Below are 13259 nucleotides of genomic sequence, written 5' to 3' on the forward strand. Positions count from 1 at the left end.
CTGAGTCCTTGTTCTTTTACACTTCAGTCTTTTTATCACTGACTTTCTTATCTGAATTATTCTTTAGGGTTGCAGGGTTCTGGTTGATGCACGGGACAAACTGGGGATCCCTTGGCAGTACACCGAGAATGAGAAGCATGGAATGTTTTTGATGGCTTTTGAAAACAAAGCTGGAATGCCCATAGAGCCTGCCACCTTCCAGCTGTATGTACCCGCACTGGGCGCGCTCTGGAGGGATTCGGGAATCAAGGAAGCCTTCAGCCGTCGGAGCGAGTATCAGCTGGTGAGTACGTCCATCTTCCCAGTGGGAGGAAAAAAGTTCCCTGTGGTATAAATGTCTCTTTAGTTGAAAGATTGCTTGCTACATGCAAGACTTCGCTATTATATGAGCCATTTGTATAATGCTGTAAATCTGAGCACTTCAGCAGCAGAAACAAGCGGTAATAGGAGACAAACTTGAAAAACTACATGGCAATAAGAGGGAGTGGAAAAGTGCACATGACTGGATAAACTGGAAGAGCAAGAGGAACCAAAAAAGGCAGGAATTGGTTGAACTAAAAATATTTTAGCAGCTCAGTAGGTCTGTTCATAGTAGGTCACTGATGAAGGCACACTTAATTTGTAGCTTTCCAGTCCTGCCAGCTTGCACTGTATTGAAACTGGCAAACTATTCCTGCATGCACATCTTTTGAAGTGAATGCAACACCCATTCTGGCTGCTGCTATTTGACTGTTTCTTTTCATCCTGACGTCTGCAAGTGAAACTTGGATAAGCAACTGAAAGATGACAGTGAACTTAAAAATGTGCTATCTTCCTTGCTTTCTTGTTATTAGGTCTTCATGCTCTTGTGCCAAAATAGCTGCGCTTCTGGTGTGGAATATGTTTCTGACAGCTGTTCATAATCCACTCCTTACTCTTCCTATGTACAAGATGGAGATGCACTTTTTTTTCTCCCTTTTTCTTCCCTGTTCAGTGAAACAAGGTACTGATCCATGCACCTAGTACCATGGTTACTAGTTTTTGGAAAATTATATGGGATGGTTTCCTAATTGTTCCAATAAATGTATCTTTATGATTTTAGCATATTAATTATGCTTCAATCTGCAGGTAGAATTCTTTGTTTTGGGTGTTCTGTCCCCAAACTGCATTCATCTTTTTTTTTAAAGGGGAAAAAAAAAAAAAAAAAGGAAAAGAGACAGATAAAGATGAAGTTCTTCATATCTGGATATGTTATCAATGTTTAATTAGAGGAGTTAGGCAGAAGAGAGAAACAAAGGAACACTATATAACTAAAGGAAAACTAGAGAAATTCAATAGTGAAATTCTTGGTTGTTTCCTCACACTGCTCCTCTAGTGTCTAATACTGTGGATTCTCTAGTGTCTAATACTGTAGTTAAACTCATATTACAGCCCTTGGGTACTCATCTGTCTCCACTAATAAGATGCCTATTTGAGTCTTTTTGCATATCTTTTTGAAATCTGTCTCTGAAGTATCCTGAGACTGCTAAATGAATGGCTAAAGAATAAATAAAATGGCTAGGTTAAACTGTCACAGGATGATTGTATAAACCTCACTTCCTTAGGCTAAAAATGTACCAGTTTCCATGTTACAGCACTGGGGGTGGGGAGGAGGAGGTACAGTGGGGAGAGAAGATAGATAAATTGTTCCATAATTCCTAGCATCTATAGACACAGACTAAGACTTTACTGTTTTAAGCACTGTTCAGATGTGGAATAAAAAGATACTTCATGCCACAGGGAACTTGAATTTAACATGAGACAACTACTAAGAGAATCCTGTATGGTAAGCAATAATTGCATCAGCAGCCTGTTAAGATGATTTTTTTTTTTTTTTTTCTGAGAAACAGTATGATCAAGCATGGGTTTTGTTTTTAGGGAGAGATTCAGACTGGATTCGTGTGGGAGGTTCGGTCCTGTACTGGTTAGCAATAAAATTGCATCAAACTGGAAAAAAGAAATGTAGCTTGTTGAATAAATAGCATTCCAAGACTAGTAGACCTACCTCTGCATTCTCTGGCTTTGAGGATTAAACAGGAAATACCAAAAAATAAAAAAGCCCCACAAAAACCAAGCATACAGACATGCAAGTGATCATTTAATATGCTGTCATTTTCAACATCATGGTATAGCTCTGTCATGCATCTTCTTGGATGGCATTCATATAACCTGTCAGATGTTACTGGGGCAACTGGAACTGCTGCAGGCACCAGAGCTGTGAACTTGTCAGTAGTGCAACAATACAGTGTGTCACAGAAATACTGTGTAACTCGGTCCCACTGGATGCTGAACACCTTGAAAATACTGGGTGCTATTATTTTACTGTGTGGGCTGCATCACCAGGAGATTCTAAAGTACCTTAATCGTAGTAAAAAGCACTGCACAAAAAGTTTTAAAACATAGTAGATTGTTCTTGAGGATACAAATGGTGCTTCTGGATTGATCGCTAAACAGATTAAGACCTTAATAACTTGAACAAGTTTCCATTCCTCGCTTCTAGGTTTGAAGGAAGTCTGATCCTCTGAGTACATGGGGATTAGCAGCAGTACAATTTCTGTTAAAAAAATTTTTTTTAAACTGCAGAACTTTTTAATGGAAGCAGGTGGTTTAAGGAGATGCCTTTATTTATACTTGCATATGATGTGTGTAAAGCCATACCTTCATTTGGTTTAAACCCTTGCTGGATATAGACTCATGTAAATAAATAAGCCAGATATAGTGGACTCTGAGAAAATAAATCTTTTCTGAACTGATTTTAACTAAGACTAAAGAAAACCTCTGCATCAGCACTCCCTTTCTTATTTAGTATAAATGAGCTATTAAATGGAATATGCTTGGTTTGAACTGAATTTATTATCTTTAATAGTTTTAAAATCATCACCAGAATCTGAAGCTTTACATTATTATAATCTTTCTGAATGTTTCTGGACAATGTTTGAAATAACGACCTTTCTCGGCACTAGCATTTTCTTCACCCTGGTCTTACAGTCAACTGAGCTCTTTTTATTATTGTTATTTTGGCTTCTAAACTGTAGGATTATATTGATTTGCTTTTGAACTGCCTGTATTTCTTCAGTAAGTTGTGTGTCTTTGTTTAAAAATAAGGAGTAAACCGTGGTTAACTAGAGCTGAATATTGCAATGTACAGGTGTCTTCCTATGGTCTGTAAGGTTCAGCTTAATGACCGACTCGACAGTAGCAGGCTTGTTGAAAGAAAATGGCTCTGACCATAACCTCACACAATCTGAAGGCTCCTTCTCTGGGACCACAGAAGCTGCCTCTGGGCATTTGAGTGTTTTCTGCTTCATATTCAGTGCCTAGAAGTGCTGGCTGTAAATCCCTGTCTGGGTCTTTGAGCATTTCAGAAGTGAGTGGGTGGATTCTACAATAGCAGGGTGCTTTTTTGCTTTTTTTTCTTCACCATCTTTCTTAAAGCAGACTGCCCAATTACACTTTCTTCTCACAAACATCAGCCTCTCGTTCTTCCTCCGCCTCAGCCTGTCCCCACTGACCAAAGTTCCTCTGTTCCTTGTATGCAAGCCAAGTAGTTTGGGGACAAAAGCTTCATTGTATGTTTGGTTACATTGTCACGTCTGTCCTCGTTTTTTAACTACTAGAATAGGAATTCCTTTGTAATCAGTATGTGATTCTTCTCTCTTCTCCCTGCCCTCATTATCCTACCCCAGTTTCTGTCTGTATGTTAGAAAGGAATACATTTATCATGTGTCTCTTATGTCTTGTAACATTTTTTCTTTTGAGGTTGCCGTGATAGTTTGGGCAACTGGGTGTTAATTCTTCATTGCCAGCAGGTGGAGACAAATTCTATTTTGAATGGCGGCTTGGAGAAAGGACCTTGGGATTTCAGTTATGATTTAGCTGTAAAGGTAGAAGCTTCTTCAGTTTGAGCCTAATAACAAATGTTTGGTCTTTCAAGTGAATGTATCTGCAAGCTTTTTTGCACCCATAAATGATGTTTCCTTTCATGTCATAAACATGAGACTGTGGCCAAGGCAGGAATTGCTTTGGTCAGGTGGCTTCTGTTTTGGTGGTGTCTTTTTGTTGTGGGGTTGTTTTTTTTTTTCTTCCTCCCTGGTCTCTAGTGGGAGAACATGAGAAGCTTTTCACTTCTGTTTTAATGTGTCCAGAACAAATAAAATCTGAAGCAGGGTTAAGTACTTGTTTGTCGTCTTGCAACTTAACATGCTTCATGTCATTGTGGGTAATGATGGGATAAATAGGGCTTGTCAGGCAAGAAAATGATACTTCTGTCGTGGTCAGAACAGATAGATATTGTGCGCTAGTGCTGTTATAGATCTTAAGCTGACAAAGGCCATCATCTGGCTTCATCAATTCTTAAAGCAAAATTGACATTGTTTTATCAGGTTTGTTAAACATACACAATGTTTTTTTGGTTTTGTTTTTAAATATCCATCCTAACTACTCTTAGAGCAGTGTCTTTATTTGAATGACTCTTACTGCTTCCCTTCACAATACTAAGTCTTTCTAACCTGTAACTATGTATTTCAAGAGCTCCTGAACTTCTCATGTGGTAGAAGTAATATTCTCATCTCTTTAGGATTGATGGGGCTGTTTACTCTGAACTCTAAAGACTATTTGAAGTTAAGACAACTGTGCGGAGTTACTCACATGCAGCCAGACTAGCTTCTGGCTTGCACTTACAGATACCTGCCTTTCTTGTTACAGAAAAGAGCATGGCCATCCAAGGAGGCTGCAAGAGGCATCTGTTTTAATGCAGTTATTCTTCATAGACAGACTATGTTCACAATCCAACACTAGAATATCAATTTCAATTTAACTGTTGTTATTGATGTATTATTATTGATATTCACGGCACTGATGAAAGAATTTCTAATGTTTTAATACTCCTTTTTTAAAAAAAGTCAGCATTAATGGGTTCCTGAGAGGGAAGTATGGGACTTGCAAATACAGACAAAAACTTACTACTATGTCCATGGCTATTTTTAGATCTGTGCACAGGGAATTGTATGGAACACTTCCAGTAATACTTCAAATACTAAGAGCCTCAGAAGCCTTGGATGTGAGAAGACTCTGGAAAATGTTTTAAAGACCCTTTCTTTTATATTGATTCACCATTCTCTGGGTGTTTTGAGGTGTGGGGGTTTGGGAATATTTGTAATAGGACATGAGTCACTTCTGAGTCACTTCCCTATGAATTAACTATGTAGGTTGTTTTTTTTTTCTCTAAGCAGACACTTGAATAAATCAAAGTGGTTAAATTACGCCTGCCAGAACAGATAGTGTGCTGGAAATGCTGCATAGTGAACAGCCTAGTCCTTGTGCTGGTATAGCTTGTTGCTGCATTCTCCTTACACGAGGAGCTGATGGTTTCAAAGCTTTATAGGCAGCCAGCTGTGTGTTTTGGGCAGTACAGAGGTGCGGCACTAGTCATTCACACTAATTCTTGATTCAGAGTGGACAAACTGTTGCTTAAATGTCTTTATTTTGGTACAGAAATACTAGGTATGGCAGTAATGTAAGATGATCAGGAGTTAGGCTATATACCAGCTGCTGTAGCGGATGGGGGTTATGTGGCAGCATTTGACTGCCTCTAGAAGTCAAGTGAATTGAGAGGTTGGGCAGCAGAGTACTGACTGGATGTGAGAAGTAGGTGACTTTTGAAGTGGCATGTTCAATGAAATCTGCAGGAGTGGGCTCTACTTTGTCAGAATTCTTCAGTGCACTTTAATAGAGATTTCTTGATTCCTGAAGTAAAATGTTTCCAACTGATCATTTGTCATTAAGATGCAAGGGTAGAGTAGAGGTAACCTTAAAAGCCTGTTTCTAAATATTTCACTCTTCTTTCAGCATATATGGGGCAGCACTGAAATGCAGGAATACTTGTGCTTGGTATTGACATAATGCACTTGCTAATGTGAGTCCTCTTGAGGAAATACGAAGTGTCAAATCTACTTCAGCTTATACAATTGGCCATAACACAAAAGTGAGCTGCTCTTTTTTGCAAACTACCATTTGAACATGAGCTTATAGAAGAGACTATTACAGTTGCTTATTCTGAAAAAAAAAAAAAAAAAAAAAGAAATCATCCTTATAAAGCTGTGAAACTCACATATTTTATTAGTGAAATCCATTGGGGCTTGACCAATGCTGGTGAGATGTACAAAGGAAATACCCACATTGTTTAAAGTGCCAGCATGAGAAATCTTGTTACCATTTAATGCACGTAACTGGGACTAGGCAGCAACTCTTTGCCAAATTACTTTTGAGCATTGTTTGGGTATTCTGAGTTTGCAGAACTCCTGTGAAACTAGATTATTGCTGTGGAAACTATGTGGATTTTTCTTTTCTAGATCTGGATGGGACATACCACTCTGATCTAGAAAATTTTTAAAAACAGTGGACTGACAGTAGTGCTTCACAGCAGAAACTCACGTTTGCTGTTGCTGAGACTTGGTATTTTTTAATTACACAGTGTTAGTGCTGAAAGTCAGGTACATTTGTGTCTAACAATGTTATATGGGGTTTTTTAAAGTTAATTATGATGCTGTGGATGGTAAATAGACTTGTTTGAATTTAGCTCTTACACTTAAGGAATCATAGTGATATGATCTAAGCCTTCCCTTAAATTTGCCACTTCTTTGTTAATAAAAATAACAGTAATAGTCTGTTATAATCTGAATATGTTATAATTCTGAAACAGTGGCTTAATCTGACATAAGATGTCATATTAATTTAAAAGATTGTTAACTTACAGACTTTTATCTATGCAGATTGAATAACAATATCCTGCTCTGGACTCATACAGCAGGGTGAGTTATGGAGATGTTTCTCCTGAGTTAAATACCACAGAAGGTTTCATGCCAGTATTGTGGCAGTTAAGTGCCAGAGGTCCAAAGCAAAATTCTTGGTTCTAGTTCTGTCCTCTAATCCCAAGACCTCAAAAGTTTATGGTTGAGTTATAGAGTTTGACTCATCTTTAAACAAGCAATTAACTTTTGCTGTACAAGTATAATATTGCAAAGTATTGTGGCTGGTCTGTAGTAGGAAGAACTAGCAGTTGGAGCCCCTGGCTTCTAATCCTGTCTCTAACACCAAATAGGAAATTTTTTTTCAGATCAAAGTCTCAAGCAAGACCTCTCAAACAAGAGTGGCATTTTGTTAAAGGAGGTGAGAGTTAGTGAGTTACAGTTTGGGTTTTATTAAAAATTGAGAGGTAGCAAAATGCAGCTGGAAACCTTTGCACAAAATTCTGTGGGTATTGGCCAATACTGTATAGTTTGTCAGTTTGCATCTACAGAAGTTAAATGCTCAGTCTCCTCTTATTTGCAGTATTCTAAAAATAAATGCTTAAACGATATGTTAATGCGCCTGCTGCCACCAGAAGAACTCTTTGAGCAGCACAGTGTTTGGCTGTACCAGCACTACTGTGTCTTGACAGTCACTGAGATTCAAATTCAGGACTAAGCTGGAGCAAGAGGCAGCATTGAGGATCCCTCCGTAACACATTGTCTGTCACCTACACCAAGGAATGCTTCACTTGATAATCTCAGTTTTGCTTTAAGTGCCACTGAGAAAGATGTGAGAACTTGCATTTAAAGTAGGTTGGATCAAACCCATTTAGAGAATCAAAAGTCAAAAATAATTTTACACTGCAAATCATTTAAAATTCTAGCAAAACCCACTTGTGCAATATCTTCTCTCAATGATAGAAGCTATTCTCTCAAGCAGAACCATCCATAGAAAGCTGTGTGATGGGTAAAGCAGTTATTAACTGTTCTTAAATACTTGCTGCTATTGGGGAGAAATAACAAGAAACAGAAGGGTCATGATGAATTATGACCTTTTCAAAACAGTGCAAATGGAAAAGTGTTAAGAGAATAGCAATTTGTTACAGTACCTACCTGAAGTCTCAACCAAGGATTAAAGCCCTCTGTACAAAATGCTCTGTTGAAAAATAAAAGGATTCCTGCCTTGAATTGCTCCTAGCCTTAGGTTATGACAAAATGCAACAGCTGGATGAAATGTAGCCTGCATGGAATTGGGAGGATAAGTTGGAAAGTAATGAGCAGATCATACATAATAAATAAGTGGATAACAAGAAATTGATATGCCTACCATATGGGAACTGAGACACTGAACAAAAAGAGCTGTGCTACTGGCTGTTCTGGTATTCTGTATAGTGAATTCCCAGCTACAATTTTTCATTTTTTTCTTATTTATTTAAAGATCAAAAACTTAGGGTAAAATCACTTCTGAAGTCTGTAAAATGTAGAGTGCGTTAATGCCCTGCTGTCTGTGGCTACCAAAAGGTTGAAATACAGACTTTGTGTGGTCTTACTTTTTAATTTTTAGGTTCTTGGAGGTAGATTAAAAGGCCTTGTATTTTTATGGTACTGTGTAAGGCTGCCTGTAGGAGTTTTTGCTTTTGGCCCTCGGATGCCAATAAATCCTGACTGTATTTTTGGTGTGGTTAAGGTGAATGAGAGAAACAACTTCACAGATACAGCTCCCATGTTGAAAATTCATTATGAGAATTTGCATCTTGCCTGATGATTGCCATTTTTCTGGTTGAAAGCCTTCTTTTTACTCATGTGTATTTTATTAAGAACAAACTTTTTTTGTCTTTACCTCTTAGTAATTGAGCCCATTAGAGAACTGTCTGGGTGTCCCAAAAGATTTGCAGAATAGATACTGTACTCATCCTTGACTCTCTCTGTATGCGCGTGATAGCGGTTACAGTTTGGTGTCTTACCTTCAGCAGTAGCACTGAAACACAAAATCTAACGTTCTTAGACTGAAAAAGTCCTTTTGGCTCCCAACTCTTGAGAATAAAAGCCATCCCTTCTTCTGCAAAGAAGCTTTAATTTTATTATGCATAAAATAATTAGAAAAAATACTCAGTGTGTCTGTCCTTGCAGGATTGTTGTTCTAAGCCCTAATTAGTGCTACTCTAAATCTTGCAGAACTGTATTGAATATAAGGATTTGTTCAGAGCAAGTACAGCTGTAATTAATCTTTGCATTCCCATCAAGAAATGCTGGCACATGCTGTGAGAAACAAGGAAGGAAACTTTCAGTTCAGGCTGTCTGAGCCAGTACCCAACTGCAGCTAAAAACCACTGGAGTAATCTCTTTATCCCTTTCTAGTGTGCAGGAAAGTTCTGGGCAGAGACAAACCCAACCCAGTGAGCAGCCTTTAGCTTTTGATTATGCTATTTAATTTCATGTTCAGAAAGTTTCTAATGGATCTCTAATTCAAGAGATTTCAAAATTGGCAGCTAGTATCTCCATAGAGATTCCCAGAAATGAGAATGTATTCCAGAAATCTGAGCAAGTTAAGTACATTTAAAGGTGCTCTCTTTGTACAATTAAGGAAGTCTAATAGAGTTCCTACTGAAATTTGGTGGAAGCAAGAGAGAGCTCATATATTAAGTAATGAGTACATGCATAAGTTAAAACTGTGGTAGCACAAGGACAATTTTTATTCTAGTTGCAACAAAATACCTGCATTATGCAGAGACAGATATGTTAATATTTGGCTGTTTACACTGAAGCCTAAAAACAAAGAATATTGTTTCTAGTGGAAGGGCTCCACTTGTCAGACTGGTTTCAACCTTTGAATCTCAAAGATGTGACTGAAATGGAGACTTATATTTGTGTTACCATGATAAGGTTTTCAAAGTTTTTGGTGTATCAAAGCTACGTGTACTATTTGAAGACCCAGCAAAGACTGTCTTAGCTGTGTAAAAGCGAAGAGAGGACTCCTGCTGCTTCCTGTGTGCTATATTAGCAGTTCTCTGACCCTGTAGCTGGTTTCAGGAAATTAGGACCAAAAAAAAAAGGCACTGCAAAAGAAGAGGTGAATAGTTTTGTTAAGCCTATCTCCCTGACATGGCTCACTCTGCTCAGAGGAGCGGTGCTGATGGTGCACTTCAGAAAGTTCCAGTATTACAAGTCAGCTTTTTGCACGTCATTTGTATGTTCTCTGTAGTAATTCAGCTTTCTTTCATATTGTTACGGGATCTCCTTCTCTCCACCTAGAACTGAGAGAGTGAGCAAAGGAAATCGGTGTCTTTAAAAATTCTCTAAAATGTTCCCTTAGGAGAAACAGTAAGAAGCTACGGCTTGGATTTTTTCAAAGGGTCCACTGATTTTAATAGGATAACGGGTAATGAATGCTTTCAGGCTTTCATGAACCACCTAGTTTACAGTAAGCTAGGTAGGATCAAGAACAAGTAGCAGGCACAGATGAACGAATAAGCAAAACATTGAAAACTAGGTCTGTTTTTATGAGGAAGTCTTACTGGCATATCTTCTGGATTTTTATACCTGAGAGAATGGATATTTGAAGTTGTTTGTAACTTGTCACGCTGACTGAATTGTGTTTAATGAGTCTCTGTTCTTTAAAAAACAGGACCTGGCAGAAAGCTGAAAGGGGAAGTGCAGGAAGAATAGGTAGTGACAGCTTGCTCAGTTGGCCATGGTGTCTTCTTGCTAGTTATCCCAAATCTTGATCCCCTTGCAGTGAATTCTTGAAAAGATTGTAATTTTCTTTAGCCTACTTTTCTTCTATTATATACCCCTGCTCCTGCTGTCTCCCAGACAAGCCTGCTCTGCCTTAAAACATTGAGTGTTTTATTCAGTGTGTTGTGCAAGGATAGAACTTAACTTGAGCTGTAGTCCTATGATAGAGTAATCACAGTGAGCAATAGGAGATGATGGTTTAGGGAGTTCTGCTTTGCACTGTGCTCTTGCTTATGTTGGCACAAGTGTTTTTTGGAAGCTCTGGTGTAAATTGGGAAGCTCATCTGAGGCAAAGTGTAACCCTATGACTGATTGTAAGTGCAGCCAAGGTAGTGACCTGCTGTGGCATTGGTGGAACAAGCAGCTGTCATCGCAGGCAATCACAAGCACCTTAATCTGGTGCTTGTCAAGGAATGATGGCAGTGTCTATATCTCACTGATCCTCCTTTCACGCAATGGTTCCTTTCCTCCATAAATCTTTCCTGATGCTAAAATAAAATGCCTGTACCTTGAGGATGCTCTTCAGTTTTTAAAATGTTCGTGTTCCAAGTTACTGGAGTATCTGAAGTGTTTGCATACCAGTCAAAGTCAAGGTTCCATTTCACAGGTATTGAGTGTCAAGGAAGAGATGGTGAGCAGTGGGTGGGAAGAAACACAGTTATTGACTTTTAAGTTTATGTGAAATGATAGTTGTGCAACAGTGGAAGTTTTCATAGATTAGATGATTTAAGGATGAAGGATGCATCTGAACATGATACTGTTCCAGAAAATCTGTTGAGGTTCTGTGCTGCCACAACTGACCAGCTGATAATTGAACAGTAACGGAAAGAGCGGAGCTGTTGTCTTCTCAAAGAAGAGTACTCTGCTTCTTTTCCTGAACCTGCACTAGCTTGGAAGGCTTTCTGTTACAAAGGCAGAAGGCAGCCTGGTCTCCACCTTCGCATTAGTTTGCAGCTATACTTAAAGCGGGTCTGTGGAGTAAACCTATTTTGCTCTATTATTGACTTAATATTTGGGGGAGGAGAGGAAAACTTCTTGGAAACATCATGCAAGATTTTCTGTTTGAGAAAGTGGAAAACATGTTGCTCAGAGAAGTAATTTATTGACACCTTTCAAATGTCTCCTCTGTATACAACACAGATTCCTGCAGTTCAGACTGTGGCAGACTTGTGCTTCACTTGGCTTCACTCCTGAACAAACTGTTGGTGTTTGTCCTTAGAAGGTCTGCTCTCCACCCCACCCCCAAAGCCTCTTAATTTGACTTGCTTTCCTTGATATTCACTTTATTCTACTTTGGAAAACTCAGTAAAATCTCAAACTGAAAAAAATAGTGGTTTATTGGTGGAATTCTTTCCCATTTAATTCCATCTCTAAATTCTGTGTATTTAAAACTTTGATCCATCTGGTTTCAGTCTGGTCAGAGGACAGTACTGAATTGGTAATGATGCTAGATGTGGGCAGGAGGCAAAAGAAGCACCTACTATATTCTCTTTTTCTGTCTTCTTGAGTCCAGCACATGCATTCTAGGTTGCAAGGAGTTCAGATGTTCATCTGCATGGCTGGACTCTTTCTCCCTCTGTATTTCAGTAGGATGTGACTGAGGCTTTAATTTATTTTTTTTATAGGCTAGTCTGCTCAACAGCTTGTAGAAGTTTGTTAAACCCACTTCAGTTTCCACTGTGGCATGATTAATTTACCTGTGTAGATGAGGCCTTAAGGATGGAAGCTGTCACTTATTTCAAATCGCTTATTTCATCTTTAGTTTTCAGATGCTTGCAGTGCTTAATTTATATAAAGCAGATGCAAGTGAGGCTGATTAAAAATAAAGCTTTCCATTTGATACAAGACTCAAATGTTACTTGTGGGCTTTTCCTCCATGGCAAGTCATTTCTAATAAGCCTGAGCTTCAAGACAGTAGCTTTGTAATGATTGAGAATTGTCAAAGGATTCGGCTGTAGATGCACATGAAAAGAGGATGGAGTTGCATATTATTACAGCTGTTGTTCATGCAGTTACCAAACCTATCTCACCTTGTGAGTCTTTGCTTAGGGATGTTTGATCCTTTAGTGAATCAGTACCTGAACAGCTTTAATTTACGTAAATCCATTCCAATTTTTGTTTCGTAAGTGAAAATAATGATGTGAATTGTGTGGTAGAATGGATTGAAGTGAAAAATGCAGGAAAAACAATCCTGAATGCTTTGAAAGGGAACAAATTCTAAAATGAAATTAAAAGAAGTTTAGGTTACTTGAAATCTTCTTTAAATTATCAATGGTGCTGAAGTTTAAGTGCAAATTTCGAAGGACTTCCCCTTCTCCTCATGCTGAAACAACCTTTGGTAGGGGAGAGAATATTTGGAAAAATTGGTCTGTTGTGACTGCATGTGAATAAATGAAAAGTGTTTTAAGATAATGACTACAAATCAGATCGCAGAGAAAACCTGACTACTTTGTGAACAGGAACTGAAGTTTATTTCAGATCACCAAAGGTTGTTTGAGGTTCACTATCACTCATTATGCAGTGTTGTCACAGCACTGGAGCAGGGGAGATGAGGTTATAGGGAGGGCAATCACTTCTTGGGTGAAACCCTCTCTCACAGATCCAAAGTACAGCTGTGAACTAATGAAATAAATGTTCTTGGCATATGACCGGAGACAACTTGACCCCTAGTGATCTAGAAGATTTACAGGTGCATGTAAAGGTCAGACTTCATAGAAG

At 38.5% G+C, this 13259-nt stretch overlaps 1 protein-coding gene across 2 annotated transcripts in view; it reads left to right on the forward strand.

Annotated features, from left to right (window-relative positions):
* The window catches only part of GNA12 (G protein subunit alpha 12), a 44269-nt gene that overhangs the window by 13135 nt on the left and 17875 nt on the right, over positions 1 to 13259 (forward strand). For both annotated transcript variants that reach the window (XM_074918755.1, XM_074918756.1), the window contains exon 2: positions 68 to 283. In XM_074918755.1, coding sequence (XP_074774856.1) covers positions 68 to 283 — 216 coding nt within the window. The remainder of the gene's footprint in view (positions 1 to 67; positions 284 to 13259) is intronic.

This window comes from Athene noctua, chromosome 15 (genome assembly GCF_965140245.1).
Source record: "Athene noctua chromosome 15, bAthNoc1.hap1.1, whole genome shotgun sequence".
Taxonomy (NCBI): domain Eukaryota; kingdom Metazoa; phylum Chordata; class Aves; order Strigiformes; family Strigidae; genus Athene; species Athene noctua.